We start from the raw sequence: 21,067 nt of genomic DNA, 5'->3' as shown, positions 1-21,067 counted from the left end.
CAGCTTAACCTGACAGCTTCCTCCTTCTCCTTTCACCCTCTTCCTCACACATCCATCCATCCTCAGCGTTCAATACTTCTCTCACATACTTAAACTTGTACTCACACACTGATGGGGCACGAGGGTTATTATGGTCTGTATCACTCATGTGAGAGACGTCGTGTTTGCCCTACCATCCTCCACTATTATGTGATGGATAAACAACTACATGTGGTTAATAGGGGCCAAACAAGATGACATCTGGTCATTTAATGTGGCAGTGTGGTCTGACCTCTGCCCTGTTACCGCTTAGCCTGTGCCTCCTTGGATAGATAATAGATTTTTTTTTAAGTGAGGGTACTTCTTCATCAGTTGGATTGAGATTAAAGACCTTCATTAGTAGCTTTTAAAGCTTCTCTTTCGTTCTTTTAGTTGTGCCACTGTACCAGTTTATGCAGGCACAATCAAAGTGGCACTGAACTAATGATGTAACCAACGTCCTCCTGTTCTTGCCAGGTACTTTGTCCTCGAATGGATCCTCTTCATGACAGAGCCGCCGACACACTGGTCATACACTATGGGTTTTTGAAAAGTGAAAGAAGAGCAGCAGAGATAGATCTCTTCTGCTCTGCTATGCTGTTAATCACACTGCAGCCCCACAGACATATCCTGCAAGTCCTCATGGGGTCCCGACCCCCGGGTTGGACGCCACTGCTTTAAAAGGTTCCACAAAGACCTTTTTTAAATGTTAGCTCATGAGTAACTGCAAGTCATTTCTGTGATGTTCATCCTCCTGCGTCACAATACAACAAAGATCTTCTATCGTAGGATGTAGCTTAAAATACCACAGGTGACCGATGGGCTGCTTTTTCAGAGCTTCCATCAAACTGCTTATCCGGCCTTTAGATGCCCGACGGTGTGTTAATCAAAAGCTGTACGCCAGAGGGTGACGTGAGTTAAGTAGTCTGGGCTTGTGACACAGCACCACTCTGGTCTCTGGTTGGTCTCATCTCTCAGGATGATATCTTAAAGTGACAGACCTGACTGTGTGTCTGACTCACTGAGCGATGCTCAAAAGCACCCGGAACAGCCAATAAAACGAACCACACGCGTGCACGAATACACACAAGTACAGGCTCACTGTCCCCCCCTAACCCCACCCTAGCACGCCCTCCCCATCTCTCTTTCATCAGGCTGACCGTGATTGAGTGTGACAGCGCCGCGTCTTGACCGTGGCGATGCTATAATTATCTGTGATGTCTGCTTGTGCAATCGGAGAAGGGGGCCGGCGGCATCCACACATCACTAGAGCACGAGCCCTCTGGACGACACTGCACATACCAGGCCATAAATAACCACAAGGAGAGAGAGAGAGAGAGAGAGAGAGAGAGAGAGAGAGAGAGGAGGGGAGGTGTAAGAGGTAGGCAGAGGTCAGAGGCAGCAGAAAATGGAAAAAAATTGTAGTAATAGTGGCAAAAAACAAAAAGGAGTTATCTAAGAATAAGAAGCTTGTTTTTTCTGTAAATAGTAACATTAATTAAACAGTGACTGGGGGGGAAGAACAAGTCAAGACTGTTAACACAAGCTCAAATCAAGACTTCATTTTCAGGTCTAAATTCTGACTATGCTATGAACATATTTCTTACATATTACATACAGTTCTCAGGCCTATTCAATGTCTGGGTCTGAGAATCAAACATGGAAGGTTCACAGCCATGCTTTTGCTGTCTTTATTTTTTCATTGTTCCAGGATTTGAACAAACTTTGATCTTTCTGCTTTTAGGTCAAGCCTCTGGAGGGGCAAGTCTCAAATAAGTCAAATCAAGTCAAGCCTCAGGTCCTCATTTTTGTCATTCTAAGTTTAGAGCTCTGGACAAGTAGAGGAATAAAGCAGCAAAAGAGGTAGACAAAGACCAAAGAGGGAATAAAACTGACAGATAGTGAAAATAAAGAACTATAAAAATGGACCAAAGAAACGCACCGCTCTCTGCAGCGTTATTAGATTGACTTCAGTCAAGCTGAAATTAGCCGAGAGAGACGAATGAAGAGACAGTGAGAGACGAAGAGAGAGGAATAGGTAATGAGAAACAGCGGTCAAAGAGTAGAGAGCGACGCTGGATTGAAGGGAGAAAACCAAACCCAGGAGAGCGAGACAGAGAGGTGCCAGCTGGAGCGTGTGTGCCAGCTCATAGTGTGAGAGCTGCTGACATGTGAGCTCCACTGTCAACTCCCTCCAAGCCAAGGCAGCAAGACCAAGATCAAATCTACCCAGCAAAGATCTCACTGACAGTTGCATTCTGTACCCTCCTTCAATCAAACCCTAACTGCAAAATGCAGTTCGGTGCAGTGGTTTTGCCCCCCCCCTCCCTACGTCAAGCCGGCTCTTGAAATCACTTGTAAAATAATTTCCTCTCGTTAGGCCCTCAAAGTAGAAAATCAGCACTCAGAATCTGAGGTTTGGATGATGGTAGGTTCAAAACACTTCAACACAATGCAACTGCAGGGCAAATAACAACGTATTGTGCAAAAAGCTATGTTTGTACTTACTTTATTCTACATGTGGAGCACTTTGTAGCTGTGTGCTGTTAAAAAGGCTGCACAAGTAAATAGAATAAATAAGAAACTGCTCTTTTTTTTTTTTTTTTTTAAATCAAGAAATTGAGAATATGTGGCACTGGGTATTCATTGGACGGTATAAAGGTCGTTCCAGCAGTTTAATGTGTCAGACATGCTCAAGATCATGTATTATAGAGACAGATTTACTGGGAAGACTCTGACGCACGATTTAAGGAGTTCTCTTTGCAAATGTGGACAAGATGTGGACAATATTATATTTTTATAGTAATGGGACTGTGCGGTGTGTGACGTGCACAGGAGAGTTCAGCTTTAAAAAAAAAAAAAGCCACAGAAATCTCACCAACAAATGCTTTCCTTTTCTCTGGGTGACGAGATAAGATAACAGACAGTCCATTCAATTCCACCACGCTGAAGTGTCCCTGAGCAAGAAACGCACTTCAACCCTCTCTGCAATTAGTTAATTTACCTCCTGACCTGCACTGAATTAGACTCACTGCATGCCAACAATACGCTTAGAGTTCGGTGGAGGCGAGTGAGACATGATGATATGGAGGGTGGGACAGATGGGACTCCCGTTTACGAGGCCTTTCAAAAAGATTATTTATGTCTCGCTGTCTTTGCAGTGTGAATTTATGCTGACGGAACGACCACCCCGAGCGAAACCGTCCGGCCAAAGTGTTTTCATTTTAGAAAGGTTGCGAGTCTGCAATGTCCAGAGATGGACTTTTTTATTCAAAGACAGAGATCATCTTTACAGTTCAGATCGTGGAAGTGTAATCCGATGTGAGACTATGAAAACAGTAACTGTGCTCCACACTCATTTGCCTGGAAATCAACAGCACTGCAAGAGCTTGTGTTGATACTACAGCCTCAAACCTCACAGCATCTGTGAGCACGCTGACAACCTCATTATTATAGAAGGGTGCTATCTGGGCTATGGTACAATATACAGTAGCTGCAAGTGATTTTCACTGTTTCGAAGTCTTTTGACGGCGACTTTTCCTGACTTCATGTGTGACATATCCTGGACGTATCCATATCATGTGTAAGATTGCTCTCGCCAGGTGCCCAAATGCCAACTTCTAAACACAACAAACACCCAAAGGATCAGCTGTGCTTCTAAAAGAAAGCAACGGCAGGTGAAACTTCTCGGCTCCGGCGAATATGAGCCCCTATTTACATCCACGGGCTAATTTGAGGTATCTCCCTGCTGCAGTGCTGCTCTGCAGACAAGGCAGGCAGGGTTACTGTCTGCTGATCAAAAACACAGTCTTGGATCTAAAATTGTTTTGTCTGGGTGAGCCTTCACTGGCTGGGATCGGCTTTCAAGGGATCCAATATTAATTAGAAAAGACAGTGTTGAAAATAGCAATAATCCGCTTTTGATGTTTTATTTAGAAATGTCCTGGTGTTCTGTACTCTGTAGGGACTGCAAGGTCAGCGGGAGCTAGTGATCTGTGCATTCGAGAACCCTTTCCAAACATTAACCTATTTAAAATATATGTCTTTGATCTTCCTGCTAAAGAAAGTGTAAGTGTGAGTTGCTTGTGATTACCTTCACCAAGGTCCATAATGGCCAAGACAGCACTGCAACTCGCTTCTCCAAGCTGATTGGTCGCCACACAGGAATACAAGCCAGCATCGCTCATGTGGCAGTCACGAATCCACAGGCCCCCTGAGTCCTGGGCTTCTGAGGGAGGAAGGAGCTCGTCATTGTGGTGCCAGCTCAGCGAAGGTCTTGGAAATCCTGCCACTGAAACCCTCAGTCGAATATCACAACCCGTTCCTACTGCTGCTTTTCGGAGCTTCCGGATGAAAACTGGAGCCGTGGGCTCTTGCGTTGCAACCCCAGCGTCTGGAACAACCGGGTCCTTGGTGACTTTGGGCCTCTTGGAGGGGATGCTGAGACTGGGACTAGATCCAGGGCCTTCTGCCATCTTGATTTCTCTCAGACTTCTTCACAGAGTACACTTTTTATCCGGTAATTGACTGGGGTATCAAGATGAGCTGCAGTTATTGAATGCCTCTTCTGAAAGACTCCATTGGGTCAGATATCTCACAGGGAGTGCACAGAGGATGTTTGACCTGGGCTGTTGCACTGAGGACTGCAATGACCAGAGAACATCAATCAGAACGACATCAAAATGATGTTTAGACATTCTGCAGTTTGACAACAACGTGTCCCGCTGACACTCCAACCCATTATAATGCATGTCTAGACCACACTGCTGTGGTCCTCCATTAAAAACAATAGCCCACTTTGAAGCATGTAATGTTATAAAGAGCTTAACACAGTAAGGCTCTACGTAGGACTTTGATGCTGGGATTTGCCTCTACGTGACCTTTTGCTAAATCCAAGCAAGCACTTTTTCCTAACAGTGAAAAAGTACTGGAAAAGTACTGCTGCTGTGTTTACTGCTGCTGCTTTCCTGCCGTCTAACTAAAATGGATGGAGTCTGTCTGCACGTCTCTCCTTTGATTTCCTCAACAATCCCTCACCTGATCGACTTCACCTTGGCGGGTGTCTTGTGAATGTGTACGCTGCGTGGTGTGTTGGCGGGGGAACCTAACTAACTGTTACACCACGAACGGCATCCTGGGTACGGTTTGCTCTCCATCGCTCGCTGCACTGCTGCGAAGCACAGATGAAGAAAGAGAGACGAGAGGCGTTACAACGTAGAAAGTCGTTTTTGGAATGAACTCTTTTGCTCCCAGAAATATAGCCTGGTCCCAAATAGCTTGCTGTTAGCAGTGACTAGGGATAAAAATAAAGGAGGATGTAGAAAAGGTTAAGAAACATGTCGAGCATCAGCGACATACTCCGGATGCAGTGTGCAGTGTGCAGTGTGCAGTGTGCAGTGTGCAGTGTGCAGTGTGCAGTGTGCCTGCTACCCCTCAAGTCGCCCTGTACATTTATGTCAAATCTGGGATCCACACTGACTGAGCTTTAGGGCCTAGATGATACTCCAGCATCGCTAGGGGACACTACTATGTCGTGCACTGTTCAGGACCCAAGGAGGCACAGTGTGAGGTCGTTGGAATGAGCAGTACAGGAGGCCGAACCACTGGGCCGTTCAGAAATGAAACAGAAACAGCTTCCCTAATTCTTTTCAAGTGATCCCTAAGGGGGAAAAAATCAAACACCTCTTAAAATGTCAACAGATGTAATGCCATAATTACGAATCAAAGAATACTAGAGCATTTGGATTTGCTTAATAAGCTGATATTCCACTAGTATGCTGATGCAAAGAGTTGCCGAAAATAGACTTTACCTGATAATAGAGAGAAATGCAGCTTACCTCACTTTTGCCACTGAAGCCGAGAGGAATGCCTTTGGACGTCCCGGCAAAGTCCAAGTGAAGGTAACGAGATCCATTGAGCAAAACATTTCGACTCAAATCATTTGCTAAAGCCGGCGTCTCTCTGTGTCCTTTAGCGAGCACGGGCTGTAGGTGTAAGTCCACCCTAGATCATGTAGCATTAGCAGCCCCCGCCATGGTCCCTTTCAACAGCTTTAACCCCACTGGAGAGAGAGAGAGAGACACAGAGAGAGAGAGAAGAGAGAGAGAGATCCCTTTTTCCTAAACATCAAACCACTCACACCTTTTGGTCTTGAGTGTTTTGAGTACTTTTACAAACACATATATACTTTTAACTTACTTTTTAGGCTCCTGAGGGCTTAAATCGGCTCACCCTCTCCTCCTCTCTCTCCCATCTCCCTGCGTCACCACCAACTCCCTCAGGTTGGGGATGACAGCTGCACCACCGTGGATAGGTCGCATTTCTTGGGCTGCCATGTATGACCTATACACACTCACGCACTCACACACACACACACACACTCCCACATTCCAAGTCCTTTAGATAATGTTATCAACCAAAATGTGTGTGTGTGTGTGTGTGTGTGTGTGTGTGTGTGTGTGTGTGAGATAGAGGCAGAGACAGCATTCGTGTGACAGTTGGGAGCTGCTATAAAAAGAAAGTCTAAGAATAAAGACAGAACATAGTGATTCATACAACTGGAGGGCAGTGATATAACTATACAGTGGAAGAGAACCGGTGGGAACAATTGCAGCAGACACAACAGAGAGTGTTCAATACATTTATCCAGCTGTCGCAGTTCAAGGAGTTCATTTGTAGTGTTTTTATACTTTTGCTTGTCTTGTTCTTTTCCCCCCTTTTTCTTCTTGATGAGTCCTGGCCGTGTAAGTTAAGCATATGCAAAGATGCTTTGTTAAAATCCTTTAAAAGGTATAAATAATAAATAAAAAAGTATCCCCTTCAACTTCAATCCAGGCTTTTTTTAATTTTTTTTTTTTATTCTATCAAAATAAGAGAACTGCAAGTAAAAAATCACCAAACATCCATTCAGCTCTCCACATCTTATAAAGAAATTGTGATTTGTCCTTCAAAAAATAAAGGATTTGTATGCCTGGACCTGCAAGAAGCCACGAAATATTACATATTGTCTCTTTCTCTTCTCCTCTGTGAGTGAAGGCTCACTCGTTTATGGGCTAAATGTGCAGAAAGCTTTAGATTTAGAATGGTTTCAAAGCTGCAACGGCAGAAACTTGCATAGTCTCATCATGTTGCATTTGTTCTTAGTGATGAGTCCAAAGTTGTGACAAGCTGTTGGTGTGCTAGCACTGAGCAAAGCTGAAGAATATGTTACCAAAGACATTACACTGGTCCATAGCTACACTGATACTATATTATATTCTGCAGTCTGCAGGTTAAACAACAGCAGGGAACATTTGTGCTCTCTTTTATATTTATACTGTATTAAAATCATTAGTCTGATGTCTCAGTGTGTGCAGCCAAAGAGTTTAGCCAGCTGGATGTGGCAAAAGAACATGTCAGACAGGAGGAAAGGAGCCGGAGCTGCAAATGGGCCGTGAACGAGCTGCAGCGGCCGTAATGTAATCCTTCAGGGCAACCGCAGCAGTCAGACCCCATCCGCTGAAAGTGCTTGTTTTTTCCGCCATATGTCTCCCAACATTACAGAAGGGATCCCTACAGGCCTGGAAGATGCTTTTCCTTCAATCAGAGACGGCCAATCTATCGCTCAGACGCAATGACAGAATCTGTTTGTCTTAATAAGTCACTTTGGTGATTTTAAAGGGTTACATCAGAATAACAATTCCTGTCCTGTTCTGTGGGGTAAAACTATTTACTGTTTGTGTCAATGGAGTGTGGCGGGTTTGAACAGAGCAGCACAGTGTGGTCAGATACTTCAAGTAACAATCTGAGTCGATCAGTGGCAAAAACAAGCACTTTGACATAGTTTACTGTAGAAAAGGCCCCAAAGTTGTCTCCACTACACTTACTGTATCTAATCTATATACTATATATTAGCATATATAATATCTGTGAACTTAGAAAGTAAATAATATCAGTCCTGTGCAGCCTTAAAAGTTATTAAATACAGCATCTTCCCTATTTGTCTTCACACACCTGTAGGAACCAACGTATTTTAGTTACCTATTTAAATGAGGCACATTAAATAAGAGCCATGTTTTTCTTAATGGATAACAGCAGTGGTCTAGTTGGTTTAAATGCATATACTGTGCATAGGGAACTACTTTAGTGGAAGAAACTGGTGAACTGGCAAACTGGTGAGAGAGTCTTTCAAATAAGTTAATGGTATTTTTGTGGAAAAATACAGATAAACCATCGTCATTTCATTCCATTAATCACTCTCCAACCAGTAGACATGTTTAAACCAGCATCAACAAATACCATTTACCACTGTGTGAAAACCTTCCAGCAGTTTATCAGATTCGATCTGTGCAGCCACATGAAGGCAGCAGATATTAGCTCACAGATCTGCGGCCTCTGATTTGAGAGGATTAAGTAGATAAAGAGAGATTAGTTTACCTGAGTGCTGACCTCTGACCTTCGTGTCCCAGCAGGATCCGGCTCACCTTCCTCTTCCTCAGTGGGATGATGCTGACCTCTGCTGGACTGGAAGAATTCAAGCAAACTGTTTGCACACAGTTGGACGAGAGATAAAGGCTGAACAGAAATTTCAAGCAGGATATGTGCAGGTTTCTCCAAGTCACATTTTTATTGTAGAAGCACCTTTATTTGATTTTATTCTGCTGTTATTTTCTATGTTATAGAATATTGCTGCTTTTTGATTTTTCTATTTAATATATGATATAAATATGCTTTGTTTGTTACAAAAGATTTGATATATATATATATATTAAATTTTTTGTAATTCTAATATATATATATATATATATATATATATATATATATATATATATATATATATATATATATATATATATATCACTGATATCACTGGATTCACAACAGACTCTGTTACAATGAATAATACTTAACAATATTAGTAAAAATATCCATCTGCTGGGTTTCTGTTCACGCTGAAATGTCTCCTCATTGGTGAGGCTGTGTCGCCCTCCGGTGGCGAAAAGATAAACTGCATGATGTCAGTTTAACACAGATGGAAAAGTGGTTTGTACAAACAGTCACTCTTCATATTAATCAGCATGAACTGAGAGACTCACAGAGAAACTAGCATGAATACACCAGTCCTCATAAAGGCATCAATAGTGATTGGTAGATATTGATCCTAACAATTATGATATTAGAAAAATATAAATCCTGTTAGACAATGTAAGACAGTGCTGTAGTGACTCGGTGTGACCACTGGAGGGCAGTAAATGCTCTTTGCGTCTTTTCACATCATGTTTGGAAAGTCTGTGGTCCAAATGTCCAGCTCCCCTGAGGATGCTCTCATCATGTCTGCAGGGTTTCTTACGCTTCAGTGGATATCTTATTGGCTGATTTCGGTATTTTTTTTTGATTCAGTTTGTTTTGCTTTTAGAACAATAAATAAGGATTATTTCCCCACCAGAATGAAAACCATACATCCCCACATTTGCTTTCCTTGTCATGTCACATCATGTAGTATCAAACTCCTACACCTTGAAAGTCCCTTAATGCTCCCTGATAATCACCTTAAACCTGAATTCCACTTTAAAGTCCACCCCTCCTTAAACCTTTCACTAACTCATCATTGGCATGCTTTGTCTTGCTGAAGCTGCCGAATCAGTGTACCTTTGTGCGCTTATCCTCCAGGCCCTCTAAGAGCTGTGGGTGCTAACTAACGATGGCTCAGTTCTGTTCAAAGCCGCGACTCTGAGCCAGCATCCACAACGCCCAGAGCAGAGAAATGGAACTGAGCCATCATTTTACTTTCACACTTGCATCCTGTAATTACCACCTGTGGTCACTTTGAATGTCATCATTCAATGTTGTAAAAAAAAAAAGTGAACATATCAATAAATGATTGCTAATAATTAAATATTTGTTGAACATTTTGCAGTTCCACTTGAGTACAACTTCAGTCTTCACCCTGTAAATAGTGGTTTGACGAAGCAAACTCAAGGTCCGCTTTATAGCTTCTTGCAAAATCGTGAATTTCAACTTAAGCTTTACTATAAGCTCAGCCTCAGATGAGTCTCAGTGTCTGAGTGATGAGACACAGTCTGGGATCGCCTTGTCACAGTGAAACCTCTTATTTTAATACACAGGTCGGCTCCCGTGAACATTGGCCTGAAAGATACACACATTATGAAGAAATAGTTCTCTGAGACGGGATTCAAGGCCAGTCACATCCAGCAGACACAGGCTTTTTGTGTAGTGGGAAAACAGGTGTGTGTTGTGTGTTGTGTGGCTGCTGCGATGCCAAAACGTGCAAAAATACTAAATAACACTTTTGCAACCCTCTGTATCTGATAATAAAACAGAAGATGCATTATCTAATTGGACTAACTGGACTAAACTTTTCCATCTGTCTGTGCTCTACAGTGATAATGCACGAGTACAATATCTGCTGATTTCTTATTAGTCGGCCACGCCATCCAAAAGCAACTCTGCAGGACGCAAAGAAGACAACGAAACATGCAGACACATTCCCCTGATACTGTGTGAAACAGCCACAGGAACAGATAATGCAACTTCACAGCCGTCAAGGCCACGCTGTCCTATCTTCCATTTGTGTGCTGGCATCCAAAATGCTTTTGCTCCACTCAGACCCAGATAGCTGCAGAGCCAAACAAATATGTGTGAGAATAAGGAGAGTCGCAGCAGAGAATCAGTGTTCTGGAGCTAATTGGAACGCCATCTTCATCAGAACGCTGTGCTTCTCTCGGACCAGTACATATTTGCCATTTTGGACTTTTTGTCATCACGCCTGGAGCGTATTTTGTGTCTAGTCATACAGTCCAGTTATGGTGTCCTGTGCGCTCTTCATTCTTGGCCCCTTGTGGATCCACATTCTGACTCGAGCCTGCGGGGGAGAGGAGCTGCCCCGGGAAGTGGTGTTGTCCTGGTTCAGAGAGCGAGTTCTGGAGGGCCTCGGGCTGGAGGAGCCTCCTCCGGCCAGTCCTGATGGGGACACGGTGCACACGGGAGCCGTGCACGCTCCCCGGAGGGCCCCCAGGACAAGCAGCACAGCGTGGGTCAACCATCGGACCGGCCCGAGCCAGGACACGTCTCAAATTATTCTCTTCCCAAGTTCTGGTGAGAGGCTTTTTTCCAAATTCCAAAAAACATTGCACCTCAATCTTGGATGGTTTTTGACCCAGATTCCTACTACTTTAGTAGTTTTATTCTATTTTTATTGTGAAAATAAAGAACAAGCTTTATCCCAACAGTATCTTGGCGACATGTTTGTGTGTGCATTTGCTTATTTCCTGAGAAATGCACTTTGTTTGTAGATTCTAGATGAAATGACTTATAAATAAAACAATTCAGGATGAATGGTGGAGGGTTTGTGGCATTTGTCTTATAAAAAAACTGCAAATGAATGTGTGTAATCAGGTGACCTTGCAGTAAATGGAAACCTTGTGTGGATTTTTTTTTATGTGGTTACAGCAGCTTTAAAGAGAAGCTCGATACCATGTTGTAAGTTTCTGTTTCACCCACTGACGTCACAGTGTCCTGGAGTACAGCTGTGCGTCACTGCAGCAAGTTAACTCTCCAATCTCACTTTGGCAGACTCTTCCTGTGACTCAGCGCCTGGACAAACCAACGACAGCCACTCCACATATTACTTTCAGCCCTCCATGAACCACCAAGAGGCCCTGGTCACCTCGGCCCACTTCTGGTTCTATGCAGGCGAAGGCGCCACAGACAACTCCTCCGCCCAGCTGTTCATTGTCACGTCCGTGCAGCAGCTTCTTCGAGCAGCAGAGGCTCCATCAGTGATGAGCTCAGACGGATGGACCACCTACCACCTGGGTCAAAACCTGCTGGCCTCCGTGGCCGAGGGGCCTTTTCTGCTCCAGGTCCGCTGTCCGGCCTGTCAGTGCCACGGCCACGACCCAGATAAGATGCCCTTCCTTCACCTCCATGCTCAGCCCCGCGGGCCTGTTCGTTCACCCCGCCACACTCCAGTAACCATCCCCTGGTGTCCCTCTGCCATCGACCTGCTCCAGCGGCCCTCTCAGGAGAGACCTCAGCACAGCGACTGCCACCGGGCCGAGATCGAGATCAGCTTTGAGGAGCTGGGCTGGGACAACTGGATCATCCATCCAAAGGTGCTGACTTTCCACTACTGTCATGGCAACTGCTCGGCCTGGGATCGAACCTCCGCCATGCTGGGGATGACACAGTGCTGCGCTCCGGTCCCGGGGACCATGAAGTCCCTTCGGATCACCACGACATCTGATGGCGGGTATTCTTTCAAGTACGAGACTTTGCCCAACATTTTACCTGAAGAGTGTACTTGTATCTGAACATTAAAGTTTAAAGGGCCAGTTCACCCTAATTACAAAAGGACTACATAACCATTTGGGGTTTTATGTGCTGAGATTTTGAGATTTCTGCCTCTACTAGAATCATTTTCTACCAAAAAATACCCTGGGCAACACTGACATTGTTTCTAGAAAGGCATGTTGTTGTTCACTTTGTCAGATGGAATGTTTAACTGCTTAGATGAGCATAAGGGAATCATTTTATTCCTAATTTAGATTTCCTAATATTTCCTACTAATTTAGAGGATCTGTCAACATCTCAGCACATGGAACCAGGAGTGTCAGAGAACAGTTCAGGGAAGGGAAAACAACGTTGTAATTTGGGTTAGATGACAGACTGTTATCTTTTTACTGCATTTATTAGCTACAATCGTTCATAGTCCAAGGCCAACATTGTATTGCTTTTCCTCATGTCAGTTGTCACCTGTAGAGGGCGCTGCAGGCCTACTTTTACACTGCATCATTTCACCTTCGCTTAGTCTGACTTCTCTTGTTAATGATGTATATTAAATGGTTGATTGGAACATGGAGCTCAGTTGTGTTCTGTAAACATTACATCTGTGAGATAACGTTTTATTCGTTTTATTTTTCCTTATGTCAGTTTTTAAAATTAAATGCTTGAAAGTTCGGTGTTTTAGCTCCTGATTGATATATTTTGCCCAATTTAACATTTGAAAAATTGATGAATTAACTGACTTGACAGTTTTTTTTTTTTTCCCAATAAGTAACACAAACAGACTTTGGCAGAGAAAAACTTGAAAAATAAGCAGTAACTTGACCACAGAATGAGTGCAAGACCAAGACCAAAGCATAACATTCAAATATATTTATTTCCTCTGAAGACAAAATAATCTCTACAGTTACAAAAACTACAAAACTGCAATAGAAGGGAAAAAAAGAAGTATAAACCATTGAAGAAATACCATATTCAAAATGGAATGTCGTACCTTGCAATAAGTAGCAAAATTGGAAGTGAGATGATTACAAAAATACAGCATCAAACAGCTCTTTGGCAGTCTGTAGTTTAATTATTGGAGCCAAAGATCATAAAACCAAGTGACAGGCTATGAAAAAGTATGAACTCTGTGTGAACACTGAAAGCTATTGATCAAAGGTCTCGCGATGGACTGAAGTTGTGTGTGTTTACGTGGCATCGGGCCGTGCCTCGGCAGCCAGCTGTCATCCTGTCCTCAGCTGGGCTGTGTTTTTTTTTTTTCCAGGAGGCATGAAAGCATCCATGTTTCAGCACATCGGAGGGGTAGTGGTGCATGTCAAGGATGGAAAATGTGTCTCACCAAAGAAGTATGTAAATTTCAAAAGACAAGGATGGAATTTCATTGTTGACAGTAGCCCAGAAGACACATGTTTCCAGCTGTTTAGCAAAGAAACCCCAAAAGTGATACTTTTTAATTTCTGCAGGAGCATTGGGAATCATTTCTATAGTATAATAGGTGATTTGTGATGGCAGCACTACCTTCTTTCTAAAAGGAAGCGCTGGCAACTAATCTAGAGCTTTGGTCAAGACATGGTAAAAAAAGGTACTGGTAAAAATGACTGGAATATTTTAAATGAATTGATTGTACAAAAACATATTCTTGGAAATTCTGTGGAACATTTCCTGTCGAAGAATTCAAGCATTTCCCAGGTAAACATTTTGGCCGATTGGACGTAAATACACAGGCTTCAAAATTCTGGCAAATATTTCTGAAATGGTGTGGCTTCTGGCTATTATACACCAATAATCCCCTATCAAATCTGTTTAAATTAAACATGACTCATCCACCACAGGTTAAGCCGCCCTTATTGGTAAGAAAAAAAAACAAGCTGCTGCACACGCTCCAGAAATGACATAACCCAAGGCTGTGTTGTATGAGATTCTCGCTGAAGCCAACAAAATGAGACGTTAACATTCGGCGACATTTTATAAACAAAGAGCCTCTCTTTTGTGAGGACGACAACAAAAGTACACTCGGCCGGAGGAGTTTGAAGCTTTTGATAATCCTTACAAGGTCTGAAATGGACGAGGATTACTGCATGGCCACAAAAACACAGAGTGGGCGAAACAACAGGGTGTAGACATGGTTTCAGCCGAAGGCACAGTCGAGGTTTAGAGAAGTAGCAAGTAGAAACTCGAGACGGGGGCGGCTTTCAAGTTTAGAGACGCGGAGATGAACCATTTGTCACAACACAGCTTGGTCAGCATTTTTCTTTCTTACTGACTGACCCCTAATACTGAAAGGCATATTTCTCTCATCCACACACACAATCACACAAGCACGCACGCTCTGGTCTCCCTCAGTGGTCTGACTGCACTCCCATGTGTGCTTCCCCCATGTGTTTAAGGCCAGTAGGAATGGAAGTGCAGACGTTTGAGGCAGGAAGCACGCTCAGGCATGTATTCCTAGGAGAGGAAGAGGCAAAACAGAGGAATATTCAGCACGTTTCTTCACTTAAGTCCTGGACTTTACAAAAGGTTCTTCTATGGGTAACGTGACGTGCTGCTGACTTGAGGTCAGACCTTATGTGACCTCATGAATAAAGCTGAGGCAGCCATTGGAAATTATTAGTCCAACTATTTTGTGATGACACAGCTTTAAAATCTTTGGATTTAGACTTAGACTTTTCTTTATTTGATCCCCCATAGGGGGAAATTCTCATGTTACAGCAGCAACAATAGAACAGGGAGAGTGAAAAGAAGCAATAGTAAAAGAAAAAATAGCAATAGCAAAATAAATATAAATATATGGCTGTGATGAAATAAATATTTACACTATGGGATATTTACACTTTGGACTGTTGGTTTGACGAAATACTTCTCGATCTGTCCGTGAAATCTTAAGCACTTTTCACATTTCACCGTCTAACATAAACTAGCTGATTTAACTGATTTCTATTTACATTGATTTTAGCCACTTAACCACAAAGTTGCAGCTCTGGATGGGAAAATAGTTCCCTTCCAGATGTTTTGCTGAAAAATCTAAGGCAAGGTTTAGGGCTGCTTGAGTTTGCTTTCACATAAAACCAGGAAAAAAGTAATAAATCTCTTTAGGGAGGCCTGAACTAGTGAATGTTTGACTTTTTTGACAAATGACTGAAATGCTTATATTTTCAGTCCATTAATTGACTAATTGATTCCTATAATAAAAAAGGAAGAACTCCATTGCCTGGTTGAATTGTCTGTTTTGCCCGTCTAGAAAAGACAAAATGCTGTTGTGAGGTCTGAAACGGAGATGGTTCTACATAAAGCTGCCTGTAAAAACTGCATATTAAGTCTAAAACTGTACCCAGCTGAGGGCATATCCTTGCAGTGTCTGCGTTACCTTTCTCGCTCGCCTCTCCTTGCTTCTCCTGGGCAAAGTTGAGGCGGTTCTGCTCGGCGGCAGTCTGTGCAGCCGTGTTGACCTCTGGGCTGCTGCTTCGTGAAGGGCTCCCTTCATCCGCCTGGTAGGCCAGGTCCAGGTGCTGCTGGGCCAGCTTCAGGTGCCTCCTCAATCGCTCCAGCTCCGTGGACCCCTCGTCCCCAAAGCTATCCCGCCCGGAGTCGCCCATTGGCGAGTCCCTCAGCTGTCTTTTCAGTTTCTCCTTCTTCATGGTAGCATGGTATCCCGGTGGAGCCGTGGGCATGGCACGTGAGGAGGCCGGACGGGGGGCACGTGAGTTGAGGGTGGCCCGCCGGCGGAAGGTGTCACGGATGCCCCCGATTCCCAGATGGATGATTTCTAAGAGGGTGAGGAGCAGGCAGAGGAAAGACACAACGTACATCACCAGCAGGAAGATGGTCTTCTCCGTGGGGCGGGACACAAAGCAGTCCACGGTGTGTGGGCACGGCGAGCGGGTGCAGATGTAGGAGGGCATCACCTCGAAGCCGTAGAGGACATACTGGCCAAAAAGGAAGGCGACCTCAAAAGCAGAGCGCCACAGCAGCTGACACACGTAGACTTTGAGCAGGCCGTCACGCAGGATCCGCCTACGACCGTCATGCTTTTTCTCGGAGCCTTGAAAATAAAGACACTGGTTACAGTCTGATTTAACGAGCATCACAAGCAGGTAAAAGCACAACAGACATGTTGAAACCAGCTCTGATCTCCACTGTACCTTTTTCTGCTTTGTCAGGCTTTTCTGGTTCAATCTCCTCAGCAATCATAGGGTCTTCCTCTCCGTTGTCTTCTGCCTCCTCAAAGTCTCGAGCTGCCCCGCGGTTGACGATGGGCATCCTCTTCTTCTGGCTCCGGACGGGCCGGTACTCGCTGTCTTCCATGCGGGCGATCTTGTGCATGGCGAAGCCCAGGTACATAATGGTGGGGATGGTGATCAGGATCACCTGGACAAAATATGTGCATATTGGACAAATGTAGCTGGACTTGACCATTCAGGGACATCATTTGAATTTTCACTGTGGATAAAAAGCTTCAACGCTGAATATTAATCAAAACGTAAGCTGCAGCTCACCTGAAAGATCCAGAATCTCACATGTGAGAGCGGCGCAAACGCGTCGTAGCACACGTTGTCGCACCCCGGCTGCTGCGTGTTGCAGACGAATTTGCTCTGTTCATCATAGTAGATCGTTTCACCGCCGACGGCTGTCAGCACGATGCGGAAGATGATGAGCACCGTAAGCCAAAGCTTCCCCACAAAGGTGGAGTGATTGGAGATCTCATCCAGCAGACGAGTTAGGAAGCTCCAACTCATTGTGTCGAGGTGACCGGGGAGCTAAATCAGCTCTGGATGAAAAAGAGACAGAAGACACAAATTATTTACTCTTTTTCCTTTGAGAAATTCGGTGATTCACCATAACACTGCAGACACATGATCTTTTGCTCAGTTTTCCATGGTTTTCCCTTCTTGAGGGTGCAGCTGTACAGAAAAGACTGTTTTTTAAAGTTCATTTTACTTCCACTGTGCAAACTAGAATGAAATGACAACTGGAAAAGCAACCACAGGCAAATCTGGTATGAAAGCTGAAGAAATTAGTTGATTCATCGATTCAGAGAAATACTGCCAGCTGTTGATCCATTTGATCATTTTTTTTTGCCCTCTCATCTCAGTTTCCTTTGTTAAATTGAACATATTTGGCTTTTAGACCAACGGATTCATCAGATCTAATCTGCACATTGCCAGCCTTTAACAAATGAACTAAAAGGCCTCCAAGCGTTTCTCAAACACTCCTCACTGTATTAACCAAAGTGTATACACGCATCAAACTGCCAGCCTGGCACATCCACACAGTGATGAAAGAACGCAAAAGGAAACTGCACGCATGTATTTAAGGTAGATCTCAACCGCAGGGCTAAGACATAAAACACAGCCACATGTTCTGCTTTAATCACAGATCTCTCGGACATGCAGGCATCCACGTGTAAACAGCACAACCTGTGAATCAGACCTGCTGGTTACGGCACGCTAATGCTGGTAGCAGTTTGGTAAACCAACATTCTCACAGCTTCATGCCATTCCAAGCTCGAGCTGCTTAATTAAACATCAAAGTGTCGGCCCGCAAGTTATAGCAAGCTGCAAGGAGACCTGCTGTGGCTTTGGACTGCAGGGATTATGATACTAAAGCAGTGACTGGGGTTAGGAATTTATTTCCTGCCACATTGCCAGAAGTTCTCCCTTTAAACTCTTTAAAACCACTATTTGATAGCTTAATATAGCGAGGCCAATACATAAGGAGGAACAGAGGTGGTCCTTTTTAAATTCAGTAACCATTACAAGTGACTGCTTCTTTGAAGTGGATCGCTGAGCATTAAAAAGGTTTTTAGAGTTATACATCAAATTTAGCTGTTTGAAATATCATACATTTAAATATGACAACACAAATAAGAACTCAACAAACTAGAGACCTTAAGTCCTGGTTAAGAAATTGAAACTACCTGCTCTACATTTGTACCTACAGAAAACAGGGTGTAGCAATGGAAATTAACCAGCCTGGCTGACTCATTGCTACAGGACAAGGTTTTGGCTATTACAAGCACCTGTAGGCGTGTCTCCTCAGATTAGGACACGTTACTCAGCCATTCTTTCTCTTTCCCGAATTAGCACCGTCAGAAATGGTTGGGGCTGACTTGCCTGAGCCTGACCAGAAAAATGCTCCACCACAACCAGAACCTTCATGTTGAAGTTCAGCGACTCACCAAAGCCACGAGGACATGTTAGTCTAAAGTATGTCAGTATCTAAAGTAGAACAAAACTGCACATGCTGATCTTTGTGGTGGGAATGGTTAATTGTTTGAAAGAACAGCCAACTGTGTGACCCTGAAATAAAGGCTGAGGCAGGAACAACCACAGCTGCAGCGTGACATCTGTTCTAGTCCACCGTACAATTACAAACCCCAGAGAAGTGATACAGGTGTTCCAGCAGAGGTGCAGGACAGGTTACACTCAAACACACACAGACCCAACAATGAGGTTAGAACAAGCTTAAATATCTTGCATGTGTGTCAGTTTCTCAGTCTCTTAGCAGATAAGGGGTCATTTTTCCATTGAGGTGGATTATCCCTTTAAACATCATCTGTCCCAGTTACCACAGTGTTCGGTTTCCTCCACCGTTACTCTTTCTGTGGTCTCATATTCTCATATAGGAGGGTCATAAAGGGCAGGTGATGCCTCGGACTGATCCATCGGCCTCGTCGACTGCTGGACTCTTTATTAGATTGTTTGTTCGCTTACACTTGTTTATTCCAGTGAACTTTGTAAAACACTGTGAGACACTCTGTTGTGATATTGGGCTATACAAAATAAATTGAATTGAATTGAATCTTCAGCCATGCCCACTGCTCAAACTGTGCTTTGAGGACACGGCCCATCATGCAAAGCACAGCGCACTGACCAAAAGCATCTGTTGGGATATTAAAGACATCACAGTCATGAATGTGCAGCGGTCTGACCGCTAATGGACTAATCTAATATCAGCGTGGTCAGAAAAAAAAAAACATGCTAGACTGCCAAAACAAGAAACTAAAGGCAGACATTTGAACTTGACCTACCTGTGGATGTGCCATTTTATCAACCTTTACACACACTTGTCACTTCAGTCACTGAGCAACACAAACACGCTTAGTGAATATTTCTTGACCTTGCCAACTCAGAGGGTACAAATACAGTATTTGACTTGATATCCAACAGACTAGTGAGTCAATCCCGTTAGCGGCCATCGCTCCATCTTTTATTTTAAGCTTTGTTTCTGGTCACTGCGATCCAGACTCTGCAGCAGGTGAGGCTGCTCCAAAGAGCAGAAGGAGGGTCTGCGAAAAGGGTTCCAGAGGCGCAGGGCTAAAGGGAAAGGTTAATGACTCTCCCCTCCAACAGGACAGACTTTACTCAGATGAAACCTTTACAGCACCTCCCTGTCAGCGCACTGTAAAATGCCCTCCTCTCTACATAAAAAAAGAGCTCATCACCAAACTATTTAACTCAGACAAACTGGTTCCCGAGCTCAAATCAATGCAAACATGTCCTTGTAATGCCACCCTCCCAACAGCAAACCAAAGGCAGCCTTTAAACAGTAGCTTATTTGCTCATGTGGGCTAAACCCAGCTCAACTGATTTAATGGCTTTTCTGCTTCAGGAGTCACTCGGCTCCAGGAGGAGATGGAGGGGGTTGGAGAGTTTTGGGCAAAGGCTTCGGACAAAGCGAAGGCGAGTTAACATTCCTGCCTAACCAAAAGCAGAGAGCTGGATTTTAGGGTTCAGGGAGCAGACAGAGGGCACATGGAAAAGCCCCCCATGCAGTCTGAGCTACAGGACAGGAACACTGCTCCTGCAAGTGTCAGTCACTGCTCCTCTCTCTCCTGGGGAGCCACTGGACATGGAGGAAATAATACAACACAGTCTGAGTTTGCAAAAAGACATCCAGAGGAGAACAAGACAGCAGATTTCTCTTTTTTTCTGCTTGAAATAAGCAGTAAAAAAAGAGGCTGCTCGGATGTTTCTTCGTCCACCAGCAGACCCACTTGAAGGCTGAACACGCTTTGCTGAGTCAGACTGATCTGTTTTGGAAATTGTGGCATTCCTGGAGGAAAACTAAGAGCTGCCAAGCTTCAGTGGGGAAAACAAAAATCCGGCGAATTAGAAAGATGAAGCCATCATTTCACAGAGCCGATTGGTTCGGAAAGTTCAGTCCACCATCAGTGAGACAGTAACTCATTGAAAAAAAAACCCAGAGGAGAGTCACCGTGAGGTTTTTAGTCAGCGGTGGACTTTCTTTAGCCAGTCCGTGGTGGTGCTCTCACACCTCCCGTGGTGTTAAAATAGCCCCATTTTTGGCTGTTTTATCACGCTATATCACTTTCTGACAGTTTGACTCCATCTAACAGCGATTAAAACAAATTGTTAGAGCTTCATATTTACTTCTCCGAGCTTCAAAACTTGATGAAAGTAGGACTTTGCTGCGACTCACCGCTCTCCGGCGCAAATAGATCCAAAACGTCGTTACGTGGAAGTCACTTTACAAATTTAGACTGAAGCCTGCTCGTAAAACTCAACCCCGGACGACAAGAAAACACCCCGCTGAGGTTTAATTAAGCCGTAGAGAGGAACGAAAGCGTCCAAACACACTTTAGTCGGAGCCAAACACCCACCTTCTGCGCTCCACTCCGCGCGGCTTCTCTCCTCGCGCTTAATTGCTCGACCAGGTTTTCCTAATTAGCGCGCGCTCTCACCGGCCGTCCGCGTGCGTCCGCGTCCGCTGCAGCCTTCAGTTTGAACCCATTCAGACCCCCATG

At 44.1% G+C, this 21,067-nt stretch overlaps 2 protein-coding genes across 2 annotated transcripts; one reads left to right on the top strand and one right to left on the bottom strand.

Moving 5' to 3' along the window:
• The first annotated feature begins 10,820 nt into the window (after positions 1-10,820).
• Positions 10,821-12,329, top strand: inha (inhibin subunit alpha). Its single transcript, XM_070855886.1, has 2 exons — positions 10,821-11,112; positions 11,590-12,329. The coding sequence occupies exons 1-2, from the start codon at positions 10,821-10,823 to the stop codon at positions 12,327-12,329; spliced, it is 1,032 nt and encodes a 343-aa protein (XP_070711987.1).
• Positions 12,330-14,243: 1,914 nt separating this feature from the next.
• On the bottom strand, positions 14,244-21,067 carry LOC139223515 (gap junction gamma-1 protein-like). Its single transcript, XM_070855443.1, has 5 exons — positions 20,924-21,067; positions 16,797-17,068; positions 16,443-16,668; positions 15,668-16,342; positions 14,244-14,748 (listed from the first exon to the last, which is right to left on the bottom strand). The coding sequence occupies exons 2-5, from the start codon at positions 17,034-17,036 to the stop codon at positions 14,735-14,737; spliced, it is 1,155 nt and encodes a 384-aa protein (XP_070711544.1). The 5' UTR covers positions 17,037-17,068; positions 20,924-21,067; the 3' UTR covers positions 14,244-14,734.

This window comes from Pempheris klunzingeri, chromosome 24 (assembly GCF_042242105.1).
Source record: "Pempheris klunzingeri isolate RE-2024b chromosome 24, fPemKlu1.hap1, whole genome shotgun sequence".
Classification (NCBI taxonomy): Eukaryota; Metazoa; Chordata; class Actinopteri; order Acropomatiformes; family Pempheridae; genus Pempheris; species Pempheris klunzingeri.
The sequence above is the reverse complement of the archived record's forward strand: the minus strand, read 5'-3'. Positions and strand labels throughout refer to the sequence as shown.

Bases quoted from the DNA above. Each gene is read 5' to 3' on its own strand.
- inha (XM_070855886.1), top strand. From the start codon at position 10,821: ATGGTGTCCTGTGCGCTCTTCATTCTTGGCCCCTTGTGGATCCACATT. The intron at 11,113-11,589 runs GTGAGAGGCTTT...TCACTTTGGCAG, and splicing joins TATTCTCTTCCCAAGTTCTG to ACTCTTCCTGTGACTCAGCG.
- LOC139223515 (XM_070855443.1), bottom strand. From the start codon at position 17,036: ATGAGTTGGAGCTTCCTAACTCGTCTGCTGGATGAGATCTCCAATCAC. The intron at 16,669-16,796 runs GTGAGCTGCAGC...TATTTTGTCCAG, and splicing joins TGAGATTCTGGATCTTTCAG to GTGATCCTGATCACCATCCC. The intron at 16,343-16,442 runs GTACAGTGGAGA...TTTATTTTCAAG, and splicing joins GCCTGACAAAGCAGAAAAAG to GCTCCGAGAAAAAGCATGAC.